Below are 20823 nucleotides of genomic sequence, written 5' to 3' on the forward strand. Positions count from 1 at the left end.
TACGCCTTCAATATGTGGTATTTAATTTAATTTAGGATTATTCTGTTACTTTGGAACCTTACATGGAAGGCTGTGAGGATGTCTGATTCACACACCTAATGCTTTATGAGACAAACAAATAATTCAAACTCTGTAGTCACCATGCTACGTAATGACTGAGTCATAATTTTTGAATTGACAGTCAACATATATTAAATCAGATCATCTATTTGAAACTGTTGTATTTCATAAACTGTAGCTGACAGTTTATTATCTTATCTGTGAGAGCTCCTTTCTTCCTTCATTTTGCCTCGAAACCAATACCCATAGAATTGAACTTTTGCTACAAGTCAAGGTCACAGCTTTGGGATAAAGTTATATATGGGAATTGCCTGTCTTCACATTGAAAAGGTGAGTAAATCAAAAGTACTGATATGGTAATCTGCAGTGTGTTCTCTTGCATTTTATTGAAACAAAATGATAAGAAGTTTTCTTGACTTTTAAAAATTGGCCTTGGTGAAACTTTCTTTAGAAAGCATCTTAATAAACCAATTTTTAAAATGCCCTTAAAAATAAATTTAAACAAAACAAGAATGGCAATAAATAATAAGATGTGTAAATATATATATCTTCATGCCAGATCACACAACTTTTCTGGAATAACAGGAGTCAGGATCTTGAGGGTATGATCCTCTCTGGGTGGAAGAGGTGTGCTTGGAGTTGAGCAAGGGGCTGCTGGATGCTCCCAGCCTGTCAGGCTACACTTCCCATTCGGATTCTTTATTCTTCTTCCGTATTTCGTCCTTTCCACTGCTGGGTTTTTCACTGAAATTTTGAACTGTGGGCAAAATGATTTTCAAACACCGTCTCTTGTTCAATTCCTTCTTACCCCATTTTTTTTTTGTTTTAATTACACATCAGTGAGTTCTGCTGATGTGAGGTGAAGAGTCAGTAAAACAGAAAAATCAGAGTTGTCTCTGAAGATCCTCCTCCTTCTTATTTGTTGATTCAAACTTTCCAGCTCAATCAGTTCCTCTTTTTATTCCTTGTTGGCACCAACCCTATAGGCCTGAATGGAGGTAATGATTTTCATTGCTTCAAGGATGTTGTTGCTAAATTGTTCATTAATTTTCAGTGAAGAACTCATGTTATACACACACACATACAATCTCCATACTTCCCTATTAGTGCTGCCTTGATCTGTTTAAAAGTAGTGTTACATTGAAGGGTTTTTTTGGGAGGGTGGTGGGGGAAGAAAAAAAAACTTCAATTGCAAAATTTTATTTTTTTCTGAAATGAATTATGCATTATATTCTGAGTAAGTGAAAACCATGGATGAAATATTGGCATTTAATAATGTAATGCCAGAACCTCCTGGCATAAAGTTCAGTAGCTAGACCAATATTTAAACTGTTGAGCAATGTTATTGCTCTACTAAACCTCATCACTTCACATTTCTCCCTGCAAGATCTACTATTGCCTCAGGCTGTAAATGGAAGATGAGATTTTATTATAAGTCTCCTGGATTAGGTACACAGGAACACACTGGTTGACATTGGCTTTGATATATATGAGCAGAAGTTTATATAGTCATTTTTGCTGTGTTTCCATTTTAAAAGTTAATTAACTGATAAGATATAACCCTGGAGCGTGGGCCTTCAGACAGGACAAAACAAAGGTTTAGAGAGAAATTGAGACAAAGGTCTGACGCAGTGAATGATGGAAGAAAGGCAAAATGTCAGTGCAGGAGCTCAGAGAATGTCTTACTTCTTGTAGCTGTGCAATCTGAATTTATTTGCCTGCGCCATGTCAAACTTGCTCATAGGAACAAATTACTATGAATTCCTGCTATGCTGTATTTATACTTTCATTATAGCAACAGCAAGAGTTGGTCTCCCAAGTACAGCACATTCGTATGGAAAGTTCCCTTTCCTCTGGGCTTCTGATGAATTAAAAAGCTGCTATTTACTGTTTCTTTGAAATACACACTTAAAATTCCAAATATCAGTTCTCGCTTCTGAAAAGGAAGTGTGATGTGAATCTTGATGGATTTTCAAAGTACTGAGCTGGTTTTGCATTGAATTTTATTTCCTAAATAACTTATTCTAAAATTGAAGAAATAATTACCGCTTTGGGAAATTTTGGAAGTCCCTCTGGTTATGTTCCCTTAGTTTTAAGGGTTGTGGTAGTACTGGGCATGACTAGAGATAGACTTTGTTCCCTCTTCAGGGAAGGAAGGGTCAGTTGCTCCTCTGGGCTTCAGTCACTGAAGCAGCATCAGGTCTGGGTCGCTGCTGTGCTCTTCAGTGATGCCCTCTGTGGCTGCCTGGGTCCTGCCTGTCCTCTCACGGCCCCTGCTGCTGCTGCTGTGTGTGGACAGGGCTGACAGGGGCATTTCTGCTCTTACAGGAGGTGGAAGCTGATGATAACTCCTTATCATTAGCTGAGAGTGGCTCAGCCGCTCTCAAATGAGTATGTGAGGTAAATGTGGGCTTGCTGTTGTTGCAGTAGCACAGTATGAATAGCCAACTCCACTTCTATAAAATTTTATTCCAACTTAATTTCCAAAGATGACCTTTCCCTGCTTTAAGTGCTCCTCAATTTGAACCTCTGATCTTGTAATGACAGTTGGCAGAAGCCTGCATCAAGAAAGATTCACACAGAGAGCAATTTTATGGGAGAAACTACTCTGAGCTCCAACAAAGATGAACAAAACTTCACAGGTGAAAAGAGGGTATAAGCTGAGAGTCTAACTGATGATTTATTATAGCCAAGATTAAAATGATTTGTACTGGAAAGACTGTAATAAAAGAAAATGCAGCATAGTGCAGCGTCCCAGGCTGTGGTTGCCTGGAATGAAGATTACTAATACTAATAATCTTTCAGCAGGATGGAAACTATTTCTGGGTCTGATGCAATTTATGTTCTATTGTATTAATTTTTTTATGGCATTTGACTGCTTTTCTTTCAGTTAAGTAAACCATCAATTATATGATCTGTGCCAATGGTAAAGGAATCATGATAGAGAACTTTCTGTGTCCCAATGTTGCTCTACATGAACAACCCTATTGTGATCACTCAGTGATCACAATTTGAATTGTGTAATTTCTTTATAAACAAATGCTTGCAAACAAATGCTTTACTCATAGAAGAATAATTAAAAGAAAATATAATAGAATCTGTTGTTTTCTTGGTGAAATAATTGTGAGTTTTCCCATTTTTTCAGCAGGAATGCAATCTGCTTTATAAACCCCCTCAATAATAACAATTCAGTACAAATTTAAGAGTAGCAGCAGCCAGATAAGAAATGTTTCTCTCTTATTCTGCCCATAAGAAAGGAAGAGAAGCTCACATCATGAAAATCAAAATGTCCTGTAAGATATCTTCCTTTGCATCTTCTCTGATCTTCTGCCTTGTTTTTAAGAGACTAGAAGGAAAAAACAAATAGTCCCTTTAGATCTGTTAGCTTGAAAAGAGTAGTAAAAAGGAATGTACTGGCAGTGAGAATGGTCTGAACAGAAGGGAAGATGGATGTAATTATTTTTATTATTTTTAAGAGGCAAAGCTATTGGATCTGCCTCATTCAAGCACAAAAAAGTTCATTTAGCATGAGCCAGGGGAAATACCACTCCTAATACTTATGGAAATCAGGGTCTTTTGTATGCCCAGTTTAGAAATACAGCCTTCTTGGACTGTTAGTCTCTTCTGGGGGATTTGGGTATCTTTTTTTGGTTTTGTTTTGTCTTCTTTTCATTTTGTGTTTTTATTTTTCCTGCCAAAGAATGGATGCCCTGACATAGGGTTTCCAAAAAACACTTTTCCCCTGCACAGTAGGAATGTTTGGGAAAAAGTAGGAAAAGCCATTCTGGATGGATTATTTATATATTATATGTATATGTATGGAACTCCCACACATCTGAGTGTGACTGCTCTTACTGGGATTTCAATCTGCATACTCAGTTTTCCCACTGGGTAAATCTCCTGAAAACCCACAAACGTTTTATTTTTCAAGGCTGTGGGAGGGAAATTTTTCACAGTCTCTTTCTGCCTCTCTTACCTTGAATCTAAGTACAGTGTCTTTACTGTACTTAGATTGTGCTGACCCTTGAATTTCAAGTCCAGTATCTTTATTTTTTTCTCTCATGAGGTAGACAATACTGTATGATGGCTGAAAGATACTTAATTTAGATAACATGAATTATTTGAGTATGCATTTTTATTAGCTTCAGTCAAAGTAATTTCACTTGCATTATCAGTTCTGGGCTGGAGATGAGTAGCCAGACTTCAGACCTTAGAGCATTTAGTATTCTTATCTCTTTTTTATGGTAGAAAAGTGATAGTTGGAGTAGAAAGTTTTATGCAGGACCATATATACAAAATGCATTGGTATTTCAGAAAACTTTGAGAGCAGTTTCCATGAGGGAAAGATGGACTAGGATGACTTGGAAAAGCCTGTGTGTGTCCCATTGCCTTTAACTGCTGGTCCCTGAGCAAGGGAGCAAGAGCAGTGTGAGTTTTGAATCCCAAAATGAGAAGAGCCAGAGCTGGGGAATGGGGAGCTGAGGAGGAAAGGTGGACTCGGGTCTGGAAGTGTTACCTTGGACCATCATATTTTAAATCTAATGTTGGGGCAGCTGTGAATATGTACGTGTGTGTGTGAATATGTCTGGATTTAGTGTCTGTGCCTCACTGCGAAGAAAGCAAGTGCTTGCTTAATCAGCTCAGTCATTTTCCAACTTGAGTTACTGGAAATACTCTAATGTTATGTTTGTTTTCCATGTTCTCTCTCTTGTGTTATTTGGCATGTTTGATTCTCTGTGTTTGCTGTCATCTCAACGCATGTATTTATAGCAGGATGGCTTAGTCTTATTTTCAAGTTGTGCAATAAATAATTCATCTTAAATATAACTTGATGATAGGCGCTACAAAGAAATTGAACTCGAGTGATTTTGGTAATTGTGGGCCACAGAAGGAGGAAAAAAAATTAGCATGTTTTTGTATTCTATGTTCTCTGAAAGGAGCATAATTTCTATCATTAATCATCTAATGCACTTCCATTGATTTTCTTTTTAATAGAAAGTGAAAGTAAAAGCAATTCAAAACCTATAATAATGTTAGGGGGGAAAGGGAAAAATTGTGAAAGATTCTTTAGACTGATTGCATTATGTAGAAGCACTCAGATTGCAGTTATTCTCTGGACAAAGTAAATTTGAAACATTAGAAGCTCATATTATTTTGCCTTCCTTGCCAGGCAGAGTGTGAACCACTTAGAATAAGAAAACACTTGTATGAAAATAGTGCTCAACATTAATATACCAATCCTGTGTTCTGCATTCAGTGTGTGGGTGGGAGGAGGAATGGGCTTTACAGCAATGTACTTCTCTCCTGCTCCTCCTCAAACAGTGGGCAGTTTTGGCTCACAAATGAGGAAAAAATAAAACCTCAAGTCACACAGCTTGGCAAAATTGACATGTGTAACTCAGCTCCTACAGCAATTCAGATCCTGTATTCCACACTAAATAATTGATCACCTCATCCACGAGTATGAAACAAAAATTGCACTCTGAGGAGTTATTTTAGATGGAGCAGAGGTGAGTCCAGTTGAAGGCATTAAATGGTACTGGAGGTGCACTCCCACCTTGCTGGCCCTCAGCTGCAGCTGGGACTCCTGAGGCTTCTGTGCCTACATTAACCCCATGCACATCTTGGTGTGGAAAGGCTGCAGAGAGAAACCAGCCTAAAGAGTAGCTTCAACCTGGACCTTTAGCTTGAGTAGGATGTTCACAGATTTGCATGTGGTTTCTCCCTTCCTTCTAATTCTATCCAAACTTCTCCTCTTTCCCATTGAAATCTCTTCTCCATGCTAATGCTCTGCACCCAACTGTTCTGCCCATTTCTTCCCTGACCCCTTTTCATGCAAATCATTTCAGTTGTTTTCCTATCTTTTCAGTTGGTATTTACCATCTTTATTGCATCCCAAGCTCATCTCGGGCTCCCCTTGTTTGTTTATAGAGACTGTTGGTTGGGATCTGTGTTTATTCAGCTCTGTGTTTGCTCGGTGGCATTTGTCAGCCCTTTAGCACTACTGTCAATATCATTAATAATTACAAAATGGGAAACTTGTGACCTGGGAGACAGTTTTCCTGCTGAATAACTGGTTCTCCCTGCTCTTCCTTGGTTGTTTGTATGAGATTTGTGTCTGTGATGTCCTTCCTGGCATCATCTGTTCTTTTCCTCAGACATACTTTTAATGGTTATGGTGTGCTTCTGTAAGTCCAGGCTTTGGACATGCTTCACGTCAGGAAGTGCTGCTGCATCCAAGGGGGCTGCCACAGGAATGGAGTTAGGTGTATATTTATGTCCTTATAGAACCAGGACTTTAAACTTCAACCTGAGTCTCAGCAGAGCCTTATCTTATGTCTTCTATTATGTCTGCTTCTGGCCTGCTGTAATTTGGGGTTGCATTAACATACCAATAATAGTGTAAATGTTCCACTTGGGATTCTGAAGAAACTTGTTATAAGTATGAAGAAGCATCAATATAGAAAATAAATGAGGTCGTAGTGGGTTATGGGACTATACTTATAGTGAGCAAGTGTAGACCCTTGTATTTTATTCTTTAATTTTCTAATATATTATCCCTTAATTTCTTTTTCACTTGCCACTAGTGTAACAAATGATGTGTTTTCTCATTATACTGAGGGATATCAAGAATAATTATGCAACAGAAGTGGGGATTTTTCTGAACAGGAAGGTAAACATCTATATTAAAATAATTTCTTTGACTTCTACATGCTGGGTTTGATTTTTCAGCCATTCTTAGAATTTGAATACAGGGAAGATTATGACCTTATTTTGCCTACAGCTCTTGGCATTAAAGCTCTTGTCTAGCCTCATAGCTCATCCTATTGTTCCTGTACTAATTCCAGTCATTTGATTTGCACTACTGCATAGCTTTAGTTTTAGTGTTTGGCCTGAGTGTACCTTCCTGGAATTATCAGTCATTGTTTTCAGATGTTCTAATGACATTTAATTCCAGAGTTTTGAAAACACTAATTTACTTTTCTCAAATTGAAAGTGCCATGGTACAATATAATTTTACTGGTTCATAGTTGATACTCTGTCTTTAGCTTTTTACCCTTTGGAATCTGTTGGAATGCATTTTTAAAGGAAAATTGATTGTAACTTTGGTAAATGAATATGATTACAGAGGCTGTCTGTAATTGGATTTTTACTTAAGGGGAATTAAATTTATGTTATGCTTCCTTATTGGACGCAATGCTGTGCCTGTAATATTTAATTCTCAATATAATTCCTTTTGTAAGGATCATCTCCAATGCTCAAAGTCAGGCACGAGCACCTGAGTTCCCTCAGTTTGATGCTGATACACTTTTTTGTGATGATGTAACATCATCAAAGGATGCTTTCAGTGCCTCTGCAATCTGACAGTGTACAAACATTTGATTTCACCATCTAAAAGTTTATAGGAGAAGTTTCTGTTATTTACTTTCAATTTAGGAGAAATGTAGTTACAGAATGTAGCTCCCATATGCTTGTGTGTGCCATATGCTGAGATGCTGGCACACAGACACGCTCTTGTGGGTGGGAATGTGAAGCCAGAAGACAGAGACTGTCACACTGAATATCCCCTTAGCAGTCCTTGCTCAGTCTCCTGGCAGGGCCCTGTAGCAAAAGAAAGGAAAATTTGCTCCCCAAGCTCTACATTTAACACTTGACTTAAGCCTTGAAGCAAAGCAGTTGCATCTGCAGCTATTTTCATTGCTCATATTAATTGCTATGTTGCATTGGCACCTTCACAAGTGCATCCACACACTCTGCTAAACAATTCCAGCCTTTCCCTGAAAAAGAGTTATTTTCTTTCATCCTCTTATACCTGGTTATCTTTCAGTTTAATTCATGATCTCATGTTTAGCATTACAAGAGAAAGTGTTTTGGGTTTTATTTTTTTGTGACAGCAGTTCTTTTTATATCAGTGGAACTGCATTGCAATGTCATCCCACAGTTTGGTGTCAAGTGTTTAATTCCAGTTTGGTGGGGTTGACTGGTGGTAATGAAAAAGAATAGTGGTAGTTCAAAAGGAAATCCTGCATTTCCTCTCTTCATGGGAATCAGTATTATAATTTGAAAGCCGTTATCTGGCAGTGTCCTATTATTAGCTGTTTTATTCATATGTTTGTGTCTACTTTAAATACTGCAGAGATGGTAGAAATCACACATTGTGGCTAGGAGGGATTTATTACTCTGATTTTTTTTCTCAGTGCATAGGACTGCAAATGGACTGCATTTTCTCTCTGGGGGTATCCCACTAGAAAAAACAAAAGAGATGTTGACATAACAGAAATAGCTTTGCAGTATGAGTTTATTTAAAACCATTGTGACAGAACTGAGGATTAAGGGGAAATATTTTTTATGCAGCATAAACCACATATGAGCCAAACCAATCAGTCGTTTGAAGCCACCAAGGATAAATAATTTTACTTTCCAGAAGGTTCACTGAAAACAAATTTCTCTCATTCTCTTTCCAGTAGTGCCTGTATATGAAAATATTTTTCTCATAGAAGTTAAAGCTAAATAAACTAGGAAGTTTGCAGGAAGCAGAAATGAGAGGATTGGTTCCTGATGGAACTACTGGAGTTGGGTCCATCATCTCTGCTGCTTTCTCCCTGCCCCTTCCCAGTCTGTTAAAAATGCCCTAATGGGCTTTTGCTTTATCATTTCCTTTATTTTAGCAGTTCATGCAGCTCACATCAAGCCAGCTATTAATTGTGTAGCAAGAGTCACAGGAGATCCTCCTCCTCTTCCCCTCCTTTAGGTGTTATCGCTTACTAGAGTATACCTTAAATATTCTTTTTTGCCCCTTCTTGTCACCATGCTTATGCATATCTCATCCACTATATTATTTGTTATTTTAATTTAACTTTCTTCTCTCATGTTTCCATTGTCAATAGTTTCTTTAAGCTCCATGATCTCTGTCAAATATTTGCCCTGATTTCATATGCCTTTATATATTTAGCATCCGGATAGGCTCGGTGAACTTGGTCAATTATTTGTATGCTTTAAGTTGTGGCTGTTTGTGCAGAGGATCAGGTGGTTAGATAATAACTGATCACAGCAGTGGGGTGTCTGGTTTAACATTGATACCTAGGACTCCCATCACTTGTACTGACATTATTCATCAATGTCAGGAATGAACTGTGCTTTTCTGCCAGCTCCCAGTGAGCGTTGCAGCGGGGTGGTTTGCTCTGCAGTTCCTGCTGCGTGGGGCTGCCAGTGGAGGACCATGTTCATGTCCCTGCCAGATGCTGTTGTGATGCTGAGGAGATGCTCTGCATCCCCTTGGCCAGACCTCAGGTGGTCACAGCTGTGTTGCCAAACCTGGGGTGTCCTTGCTGAAGGTAATGAGGCTATGCAGACCTTGGGCTCCAGAGTCTCTCACTTGTTTAACCTTCCTGAAGAGGGCAATTACACCGTGTCCCTGCACAGAGGGGTGACCTCTGTCCTGTAATGAGGAGGGGGAGGGCTCCCAGTCTGGGAAGGGTCACAGGATTGGAAGTGGAAGGATCAGCAATTTAGAGGTGGTTATTAATATGCTGATTTGCTGTCACTTGACTCTAAAGAGACTTTTAACAATTGCTTGTCTTTTGCATGCTCTTCAAAATGCTGATTTTTTTCCATAGAATCTAATTACATTTTAATAAGATGGTTTTTCTTTTTTTTTTTTTTTTTTATTTCCAGGTGACTGCCAGCCCATTCCTTTCTCCCATACAGTACTGTAGTCGAAACCCAAAAAATCACGTGTAATCATTGCAGGGTTACACCCCAGTAAATCCTTTAACTGTAAGAAAACAGAGTTCTTTTTACTTTTCTTTTCATGCACTCTTACATTAAATGGTGGCAACAAGGGAAATATATGTAGCCTCAAAAACCTGAATTATTTAGCAATTGTCATAAAATAATATTACAGGTTGTTAAAGTTCAATAATAAAATCTGGATTAAATAATTTCATCCTCAGTAGCTTTATGTGTGGACTTGCCTAGAATCAGGGAACCCAACATGACTAAACTCTCACCAAATTCAGTTCATTACTCTGTCCCTGAGTTTATTACCTTAATCAAGCCATGACCTACCTTTGCTTTGTTTAACCTACACTGGAGGATATAAATAGCCTATAATCTTGGAGGTTTTGTAAGAATTAATTATTATTAATGAGATGAAAGGCTTCATGATGTGCTGGCTATTTTTATTTATTATAATCACTATTAATTCACTGACTTTAGCAAGTTTTATCCTAGGCTTCCTGTGACTCATTTTCATACATTAATTCCATTTTCATACATTAAGTTCTTTTGTTCTCTGTTGTGGCTATGCAGTACCAATACCCACCGTGAAAAATTAATTATGAGTTCTAAAAGAGGACAGCAGACAAAGTGGGAGAGTATAAGAGGTATCACAATATTTAGGGAACTCCGTATGGAGGGGCCAGACTTGGAATTTACACCTTGCTGCAAGAAGCATTCAGCTGTAGCATCTGCTCAGTCATTCCCTTCATCGCAAAAATGGAAAAAATAGCAGTTCTGAAGAAAGAAGCTTTATTTTCTAATTTTTAGGGGCTTTTTTACCACTTTAAAGCACTTTCAATTCCATGAGTAGCAAGTGCATCACAGCTTGTGAATCCTGGCCAGGACCAAATATGTTTTCTGGCGCATTGCCCCAGTGCTACCTGTTTTCTTGCTTGGTTGTACAATGTATCATTAGCTAAAGTGTCCTCACCACCTTTAAAATGACTGCCTCCTTGAGAATATAGAGTTTATATCATCATTGAGATAACACAGTGGTCAAATAAGAATGTGTCTTTATGGTTTTGTGAAGCTTCCAGCACATCACTGAGTGGCACATGAACAATGCCCTAAAACCGAATCAGCTTTATTCTGTTAATCCAGGGGAGTGAATCTCACGTGGATCGCCAGGACTGACTGCCCAGCGTGTGATACAATATTTATATGCAAGAACATAAAGATTTCTGTCCCATTGCTTGCAGCTGTGACATGCCTGTCGGAGCAGGGTGGCTCTGCTGCCATCGGTGACTGCGTGCAGTGGGCAGGAGCAATGCCAGCCCTCGTCCAGGAATGCCTCATTCCCTGCAAGGATGACTGCATTTTCACCCCCTGGTCTAAATTCACAGCCTGCTCCTCTGACTGTGACACAACCAGGAGCAGGAGGCGGTCGCTCACAGGTATAACCTCTTACAACATTTGTCTGTTTGGGAATAATGCCTCTGGAGTGTTGGATTGGTGGGAAAATCCAGATAGAATGCAGATAGATAGATAGTTACTGTGCTTAATTGGTTTTTGATCTGGCACTGGTCCCTGCCAGCCTTATACATATTCCAGTACAAAAGCAGTGCAGAAAAACTCTCTGGTGGAAAGTTTTTAGATATAAACCAAATTAAACAGTGACCATGCTTTGTGCAAGTTTACCTGATATATTTATCTGGGAAGCATGCAGAAAATACATATACAAGAGTACAAATCAGTGTGATTTTCTGGAGGAAGTTTAAAACTGGGAGTTTTGTGCTCAGCAGTATGCCCCAGTTCAACAAGGCAAATTAGTACCATAAATCAAGAAAATGCAGTACTATTAGAACAGCTTTGTTTGATCTTTTACATGTATTCATTAAACTCATTGGTTCGAACCATTTAATGGAGCAGTCTTCCATACTTGCTGTCGAGGTTTGTTATTATGTTATTTGAATGCTGACCAAACTGAAAAGCTTTAAAACTCCTTAACATGAATAATTTGGAACTGCATGCTTTGCTGGGAGTTGTCTTCCCCCACGTGCATAGTTAAATCAAATAAAAGTGAATTAAATGTTCTTACGTGGTTTACAAGAAATTTGTTGTTATTTTTCTTCTCAACACTCACAGCTTTTCGTGTTTCTATGTTGTGTTTGAGAGCCAAGATGTACCTGGCTTGAGTTTGCTCCTTTAATAGAGGTGAAGCTTCAGACATTTTAACTGTGGAGTAGAGTGCTAAAATTGCTGTAAGAATATCTGCTGAGATAAAAGCTGGGATCTGAAGGGCAGCAAAATGTGGTGGCCACCACTGCTCCTTCCTCCTAGACTCACTTGTCCTTGGCTGCATGGCTGTTTTCTTGCTCTGCTACTGCTGGAATGTTCTGAGTGTTTTACTAACTAACAATTACAGCATACATTTATACTGGTTTCAAGCTGCTGTTTTCAGTGTGGCTCATTAAAGGATAAAGTTTTCTTTTTCACATAAACCCCCAGTGTTATACAATGCTCTGTAGTTTCTGGCAAAGGGCTAAATATTCTAAAATGTTCTCTATACCAGTGCCTGTATGTTTATAGTAGGAGATATGAATGATCCCCAGCAAAATAATAGGTGCCTGAACTTATAAAAAATAGATTTAAAAAATGAATAATTACTTACAGGTAGTTTTAAATCTGACCTTTTCTTTATGAATGTTGTGCAAGTTACGAAACAGTACAGCCCTACCTATCCCCTTTCTTACTCTGCTCTGTATCAGATGGAGATCTGTTCAAGTAAGTGCACCAAAAATGGTTTGTAATGCCCAGGTTTTGCTGGTTTGTCTCTCACCTGCACTGCATTTGTGACTAACCACCACCAGTCTCTCCCCATCTGTCCTTGCTGGGTTTCATTTTTCCTGCCAGGATGGAGCTTGTGGTCTCAGCCCGTGCCCAAGGAAGGGGTCCTGAAAAACAAGTGGTGAACATGCAGTGAGTGTCCCAGGTGGGGATGTGACAGTGCCCCAGAGAGCAGCAAGGGACAACCAAACCAGACACTGGGTTTGCTTTGGCCCCCTCTCAAAAGGGGAAGTCAGTGAGACAGGTGCCAACTTGTATTTGCATAAATACTTCTTGAAAAATAGAGGTAGACAAGACTCTTGAAAAAAATCTCATCTGCAAGAACTTGGACCAAAGATTTAAGGAGATTGTTATTTTCAAAATTATTCTGTGATGTTAAGAGTCCTTTATCCATTTGCATTTCACCTCTCTGTAAGTGTGCATGAATTGTACCTCTTGTTCATCAACTGCGTGTGTCTGTGCTCAAGTGAATGCTTTGGCTTCATTATAAGAGTTCATTATTAATGTCATTTAATGGAAATCTTCTAATTGTTTGCTAAGTATTTGCTTGCCCTCCACTCAATTTTTAATAGTATAATTCATTTTACTTTGTAATTCATTATCAAATCTACATATAAAATAGGCATTACTTCAGTGAAAGACTTATTACAGAACATATCAAAATTCAAGCCCATTATAATGAAAACACAGTTTTTAGGTGAGTCTTCAGTTAATTAATACAGGCAGTTAATTCACCATATTATGGATACAAAGCCCTTTCTGTATTTTTAACGCTTCCTATAATTTTTGTGTACAGTATGTATTAGCTGATAATATTTAATATATATGTTTGTTAGTATTCAGAAATGTAATTTCATATTATTCTGTTTATTTTCTATTCTATTTAATTGATGGGTCTATGTCCTCAAAAATTTTGGAGATGGTATATTTAGCAGTGATTTTTTTAAAGCAGTCTGTGAAGTTGATAAAAATATCACTACCACTAATTCTAAAAATATTTCTTTGTGAAGAGTATGGGATCAGTGTCACTTTTCCCCTAAAAATAGGGCTTTCATAGCAACTTCATTTAGGGGAAAGATTCCAACAAAACAGATGGCAGGGCAAGTTGAAAAAAAACCAGTCACATAAGTGTGAGATTATTAGCATCCTTACCTCAGTCTGTTGTGCTTTGTGTCATGATGGCAAAACATGGGCAAATCCCAAATTCCCATGTTTGCCAATACAATGCTGAACACACAACTGAACATACAGAGTTTGTGTCTCCTGATGGTTTCTCAAACAGAAGAAGCTAGAAATGCCATTAGAAAGCTCCCAATCTGGTGAAAGTATTATAAAAGACTTTCCTTGAAGTGTGGGGAGTTGTACCTACATTTCCACATAAATATATATGAAACAATGTAAACATAGATTTGTCTACCAAACTATAAAGATGCTGGCACTAATTGATTTTTTTTTTTTTTTTGCAACCCCTCGTGCTGGCAAATTCTACATTCCCCAGAACTCTGGCAATACAATTTTGAAAGAGCTGGGGCTTAAAGGATGGTGATATTTAGGTTCTACAGTCAGAGGCCTTTCCTTTGGAGGTACATATTTGTATGGACACAGGCACTGATGAGACCCAGCTTGTCTGTGGTGAAATGGCTCTTGGTTTCAGACTGGAAAGGGGGGTTGTTGAGTTATATAACTTAACTTTTCGTTTTAGTATCTTATTTGTGTGCAATGAAGAGAAGACATTTCATCTGGGATCAAAGCTTTAAAAACCTCCTGCAGAAGTGTTTTTAGTGCATCCAAGATCCCCAAGGAATGTTTTGAGTATGGGATACAGATGCAGTTTGTTGTTGAAGATGAATTCTCCCTCCTGTGCAGATGCCAAATGCAAAGACATTCCTGAGCTCAGCCAGCATCAAGATTGTTCTACAGCACACTGGCTGACCTGTGCCAAGAAAAGCATTGATTTTTATCTTTAGAGGCTGTGTACAGACATTTGTTCCCTTGAGCAGTTGTAGGGATGCAGGGAGTTTGAACTCTCTTTTTTGCATTATTTCTTCTTGTACTGGGGACCCCTTCTCATGCCCTGAAGTCCTGCAGATGGAGGGCATGGAGGGTGCAGTTGCAGAGAGCTGTACTATGGGTTTGTTTGGATGCTGCTGCTGCTGCTTCCTAAAGCTACTGAAAGAGCCATCTTTTAAAACCTGTTGAAGGAACAGAGAAAAGGAAAACATAAAAGCAAACACAGCCATTGAAATGGCTTTCCAGCCCTAATAATTTACTGAGGATTATCTTTTTCTGTTTTCTTCAAAGCACGGTTTTTGTGCACAGCTCATCTTTAACTAATTTGTAAAGAAATCTCAAAGAAGTTGTAGCTAATGTAGGGTCCTCTGGAAGTTGTCCTGGCAACCATTGATTGTGAACAAATAGAGACAAAACAATCAATTTATTTCTATCAGATAATTAGAGGAAAATGATATTATATGAAATTACAAAGTGGTTTCTAGGCAGACCATTCCTAGAGTAAGACTTTGTATTTCACTCCTTGATCTACCCATCAGAACAATACTTCCAAGTTCTCTGGTTGCCCCTGGAGATAAGTACGTTGTCCTGGCGCGCCAGAGCAATGGCAGCAACTAATAGACGCTTCAGAAACATCCCTGAATATTAACATTCAGATCGTCTTGGTTCTAATGTGTTGAATTCATGCAAGTATAAATAATATGACGTGTTGTTATCAAGAGTAGCAGATGTTGAGCTAACGCGCAGATTTCTGTGGTTGGAACAGGGCGAAGCAGAAAGCGAGACAAATGCCACGACACTGAAGTTTATCCTCAAGTTGAAACAGAGCCGTGCCCCTGCGAGGCGTTCACCTCCCAGCCCCATGGAAATTGGTCTGACTGCATTATCAGAGGGGGTCCACCCCAGCTGCAGCTGGGAATGCCATCCCAGGGAATGGCCAGGGAGTGTGGCCAGGGCGTGCGGTTGCGAGCCATCGCTTGCTACGACAGGACCGGCAGACTGGTGGAGCCATCTCGCTGCAGCAGTTCAGGTAAGGAGATGCCAAACGGCCCACAGCACGTGTGGATAGCGCTCCGCGGCTCATTGTGGAGTTATCTCAGGTGTGTGCTTGCTGGAATAGCTCTCACAGGTTTGCCGTGGGTGTTGAACATGGTTCTGTGAGTATCTCCTTGTTGCTCTTTAATACTGAAGTTTCCCTCAGTGTAAGGGTCTGCTGGTATTTCTGCAATGGAAATGAAGCACACGAAGGCTAAAGTTGGTTACACTGCCAGGGTACCAGATGCATTTCTTTTATTTCCCTGAAAATCCCATAAAAGTATAAGCTTTGGAGGGGGTATATTTATTTGAATCAGTAATTTGTTTGAAGATATCTCCTACTTAAGCTTTTACTTGTTCAAAAGTTTTTATTCCCTTTCACTAAGTTTGGAGATTGCATGGTTGTTTTCAATGAAGGAATTTGCAATTTTCTAGAGATCATTGTATTTAATTATGAAATGCCTGTGATGTCACCTGCTGTCCCTGATGCCAAGCACACATGACTTCAGCAGCCAGTGGTCTCCTCCTTGTGATTATGTGCCAGTGTTAAGATCAAATTCATAGAGTATATTTTCATGTCACTGCTTGCTGGGGTGCTGTCTGCCTATATTTCTTGTATGATCAAGTGGCCTATATCAGAAAGGGACAGAATTAAAATCAGAGAGACCAGGATTTGGGTGTTTTTTTCTCAGTTTCCATGTAATGCAGTTCATTGAATACTTTAAGTTGGAAGTGATCTTAAATATCATCTCATTTCAGCTCCCTTCCACTAGGCCAGGTTGCTCCAAGCCCCATCCAACCTGGCTTTTAACACTTCCAGGGACGGGGCAGCTACAGCTTCTTGGGAAACTTGTGCTAGAGCTTCACCACCCTCACAGACAAGAATTTCTTCCTAATATCGAATCTAACCCTGCCCTCTGTGCATTTGAAGCCATTGCCCCTTGTTCTATCACTTATCACAGACATAAGCCTTTATTTTAGGAGCAAAGTCTCTAGCTGGGCTGCCCACAAACCACTGCTGCTCTCTGACTTACAGTCAAAAGTCTTGGGACACCATAGAGCAGGATTGTAGTAGTTTGGAAGACTGCTGCTGATCTGTATGATGGGAGGGGAAGAAATTATGTCTCAGGAAGAGATTAAGTCATATACTGGGCACCACAAATGCTTCTGAGAGTATAAGGGAGCAGAGAAATCAGCTCTCTGGAGGGTCTTCATGATGGGGATCAGCAGCCTGAGCCACATGTAATAAAAGGAAAAAACCTCCACTCTAATGAAGTGATTCAATCCTGGAGTGAATTCCTCTTGCAGCTGTTGATGGCTGTTCCAGCTGGCTGCACAGGTTCATAAAGCAGCTTTCCATGGTTTGTGTTTCAACAATGTGCTTTTGTACCAATTGATTATGCCTCTGTGGCCCATGAAGGAGGAGCAGTATACCTTTCCCCCACATTACCTTTTCCTTCTGCAAAAAAGGAGCTGCTGGGTTTTGGGAGGTGGGTTTGCCTGTGGCATGACATGCTCTTTTGAGAAACTCAGGGTTTTTATCACTATTAAAAAGGGGAGGTTGTCTGTGCGTGGGGCTTTTCTAAATAACCTTGAAGCCTGTTTTCTGTCAGTGATATTTACGTGGCATTTTTAATGGTCTGGCTTCTCTTAGGGAGGTAGTAGGGAGTGGTAGCTCCAGGGAAATATTGTTCACTTTCTTGTCTTCAGCTTTTTATGTGAGCAGAAATTATTGTGGCACTACCCCGGCAAAGGGGCCACATCAGGTCAGTGACTTTGGGCATAGAGTGACTAAAAATGGGCAGAAGCTCCATAGGCTCCACTTCCATCACCTGGGACCTGCCTTTCACGGTTACACAAAGACAAGTCTGAAATTTATGCTCTCGAGAGCTGGGAACTTTCAAAATGCACTTCAGAGCACCTTATTGAATTAGTGATAGAAACAAATCATTATCCAATTAATAATTAGCAGAATGCTTTTTAACCATAATGGAGAAGAGCAATTTACAGAAGCATGCAGAACTGCTAAGCCCTGAGAAATTATTCTCACAGTGGTTTTTTTTTAGCAGCTCAGTTTGTCTTGCTCACAGTTAGTACCAGGTGACCTTTTTTAACATCTGCTGTCTGGCCATGATTATGGCTAATTAATCCATTGTCTTATATATTGAATGCCAATCAGTGTGATATGTGGGCATTGTTCCTGTTTTATGAGGTGGGGATAAGCAGGTTCCTCTTTTGCACCTCTCAGGTCTTCTGACTTCTCTGTGTTTCTTGCTCTTTTCCTTCTGCAGGAGAGTGCTTTTCCTTCCTTTCCCTTGAACCAGAACAGAAGTGCGAGTTGTAAGACTTAGACCTCAATTCTTTGATGAGTCCTTTTGAAGAACTGCAAAATGTAGAAAGAGAGATGTAGGGATGTAAATTGTGCCTCAAGAGTACAAGTAAATTTGTCCCAGGCTTGATAATGTCCTGAGTACGTGGTGTAGGACAATAAAGAACAGAATTGATCAGTTTGTAGCTTTTCTGGAGAGCAAATTCTGGGCTTTTGCCTTCTTGCTGCAGTGATTTTCATTTTCCCTGACTGAAACCTTGTGAACTTAGACTTGAGTAGGGTTTATTTCACTTGGTCAGTGTGACCTATTATGTGAGTGTAACCAACTTGTCAAGTGAATGTACAGTTCACTTGAGTCTGGTGTAGAAATAAACTGCTCAGAAGGGTTGTGGTTCTGAGGCCCTGCTCTTATGCTGACTTTTCTGAGTGATTCTGCATTTGCAATTTGGAGGACAAGAGGGGAACCTAACCAAAAATCCAGTTCAATCCATTTCATCTGTGTTTCCTAGGAGTTTCCTCTAACTCTCCTAAGCCTATTATGCACAAATATATTAACCCTTTAAGCATACTTTCCCAATTGGAAATGGGTATTTTCTCCCCATTGATGTAATTACTGCAAGCAGAGTATCCCAAGGTCCAGAAAGAGTCAAGACAGAAGCATTCCAGCTGTTCCTTTTTGGAAATGCTCTGTCTACCTGCCTGGGGTCTACAGTTTCTTCTGTCAGGACCTAAAGCCTAGGCTGGAGGGAGGGACCTCTGCCCTGACCCACCAGAGCTGAGCAAGCATGGTGTCTGCTGTTCAATTGTGTCTTAACTCCTTAGCTCCTGGTCATTAGACATGACATGCTTAAAAATACCAATCACAGGCTTTTCCGAATTTTATTCCATTCTATACCAAATCTGTTCTCCAGGAAAAAAAGTAGACTTTTTTTTTTCTGGCCAGCTTTTGAGATAAACTGCTTTATTGTGGTGGTGTATCCTTTTTCCTTGATCACCCATTCAATAAGCTTGGGAAACAAGTGATCTGCATTTTCCAGCTGAGCTAGTGATTTTCTCCTAGATTTGGTTCACCCTTGTTTTTCTTCCTTTAATTTGGAAATGCATCTGTGAAATCATGGTTAGCGGTAACTACCTCTAACTACATTACAAAATTGTAATTAGTAGTTTGTCTCAATTTTCCTTCCCATCAGAAGACTGCTTGTATTGCGTTGAGCTCACTGCTAGTCCAGAGTATCTCCATTTTCTAACTCATGTCTGGAGCACGAGTGAAGTTTCTTTGGCCATGAAATTGTCCTTTTAATTGCAGTTCATCCGCTTTCCAATCTGTCATCTGAGCTGCTCATACTATTTTTGAATTTCCATCTCCTTTGTTTTGAATGATTTCCCATCGTCCCTTTGCTTCTCTTTCTTGTGTGTGATGCCAACAGGGTTTTTTTAATCTTAGAGGAACATAGGGTGCCTCATCTGTTCCAAATCAAAGGCTGGAAATTTCTGTGCTCTTGCATGGAGGTTCTGCTTTTGATCCGATGGGCAATTTATGGAAAGCAGGAATTTATGAAGGGTGCTTATCCTATTCAAATTCTGCTGTGCTCACGACAACAGGAACCTGGAAGAAAAAGACACGACAGACAAATAGATACAGGTTTTAAATCACAGAGTGGTTACCTGCAACCTGCACTCACCTTAAAAAGCTTTAATTATCTCTGAATTTATGAAGGGCACAGCAGGGATGCTCAAACACCTCTTTACTCTCAGCAGTTCAGTGTCTCCTTCTGTGAGCTCCAGTTGCTGGTGGACAAACACATCCTAAAATGAAAATGCTGGAATTAACTCCCCCCATTTTAGGAGAAAATGGGCTGTTTTCAAGTAGCTTTTAATCCCTAGATTTTAATAGATATTCTGCAAATTCTTATTTGTATGGCTCAAAAAGCCATAGGCAGAGCCTAATAGGTTAAAGGAATATAAGTCAGGTCTGTCCTGGTCTGAAAGCAAACTTGCTGCTTCTATGAAGTAGTGGTTTTAGGGGAAAGATTTAAAAAAACGTTTGAAAATGCAACATTGAATAGATGCCTGCTTATTTTTGGAAGTATTTCAATTTTAGTAATTACTGTGGTATACATTTTTGTGCATCTAGTAAATTTTATTTTGAAGAGTGAAATTGTAGAAATCCCTGATTTTGAAAATCTTCAGAAATAGAAACTTTTCTGAGCAGACGTTTCCTTGTGTTTTTGAAAATATTTCAAAGTTTAATGTCTGAGTGACATTTTATATTGAAATTTCAGTTTTTGGTACAACCTGTTCATTTCAGAACCTAGCTAGGCTCTCTGTAATCACTTCCCAGAGATAAAAAAGACATCCCTGTTTTATCAACACTGCAGCACAAATCCAAAACACAGCCCTGTACCAGAAACTGTGAAGAAAATTAACTCTACTCCAGCCTAAACCAGCACAGTCTCTCTCTCTCTGTGGCCTTTTTATTACATGATTAGATTTTATTAATGGCTGTATTACTACTGGAAAGCTTTTCAAAGGCTGCTCAAGAAAGAAGTTGCAGCTAAAAATTCACCTTGTTTTCTGTCTATCCCATTCCCTGGCATGGGAATTAATGCTGGATCACAGGACTGTCCTGCCCTCGAGTCCCCACTTCAGGACTCTTTGAAGCCACTGCCACCTTTGACTGTTTTCTGCTCTCTCACAGCTAAATAGATTCTAAATTTAGCTCTGAAATCCTGGCTGGGTTCTGCTGTGGACTCTCTTGGGCATTCCTACATGTCTCCTTGGGTGCGTGGTGACACAATTTTTAATTACAGCTGTGGCTGCCA

The 20823-nt window shown here is 39.4% G+C and overlaps 1 protein-coding gene across 1 annotated transcript in view; it reads left to right on the top strand.

Annotated features, from left to right (window-relative positions):
* Positions 1–20823, top strand: part of THSD7B (thrombospondin type 1 domain containing 7B) — a 241494-nt gene that overhangs the window by 134801 nt on the left and 85870 nt on the right. The window contains exons 12-13 of the mRNA XM_062498438.1: positions 11040–11234; positions 15404–15667. Coding sequence (XP_062354422.1) covers positions 11040–11234; positions 15404–15667 — 459 coding nt within the window. The remainder of the gene's footprint in view (positions 1–11039; positions 11235–15403; positions 15668–20823) is intronic.

The sequence above is a fragment of the Cinclus cinclus genome, chromosome 9, assembly GCF_963662255.1.
Source record: "Cinclus cinclus chromosome 9, bCinCin1.1, whole genome shotgun sequence".
In the NCBI taxonomy this organism is placed as follows: domain Eukaryota; kingdom Metazoa; phylum Chordata; class Aves; order Passeriformes; family Cinclidae; genus Cinclus; species Cinclus cinclus.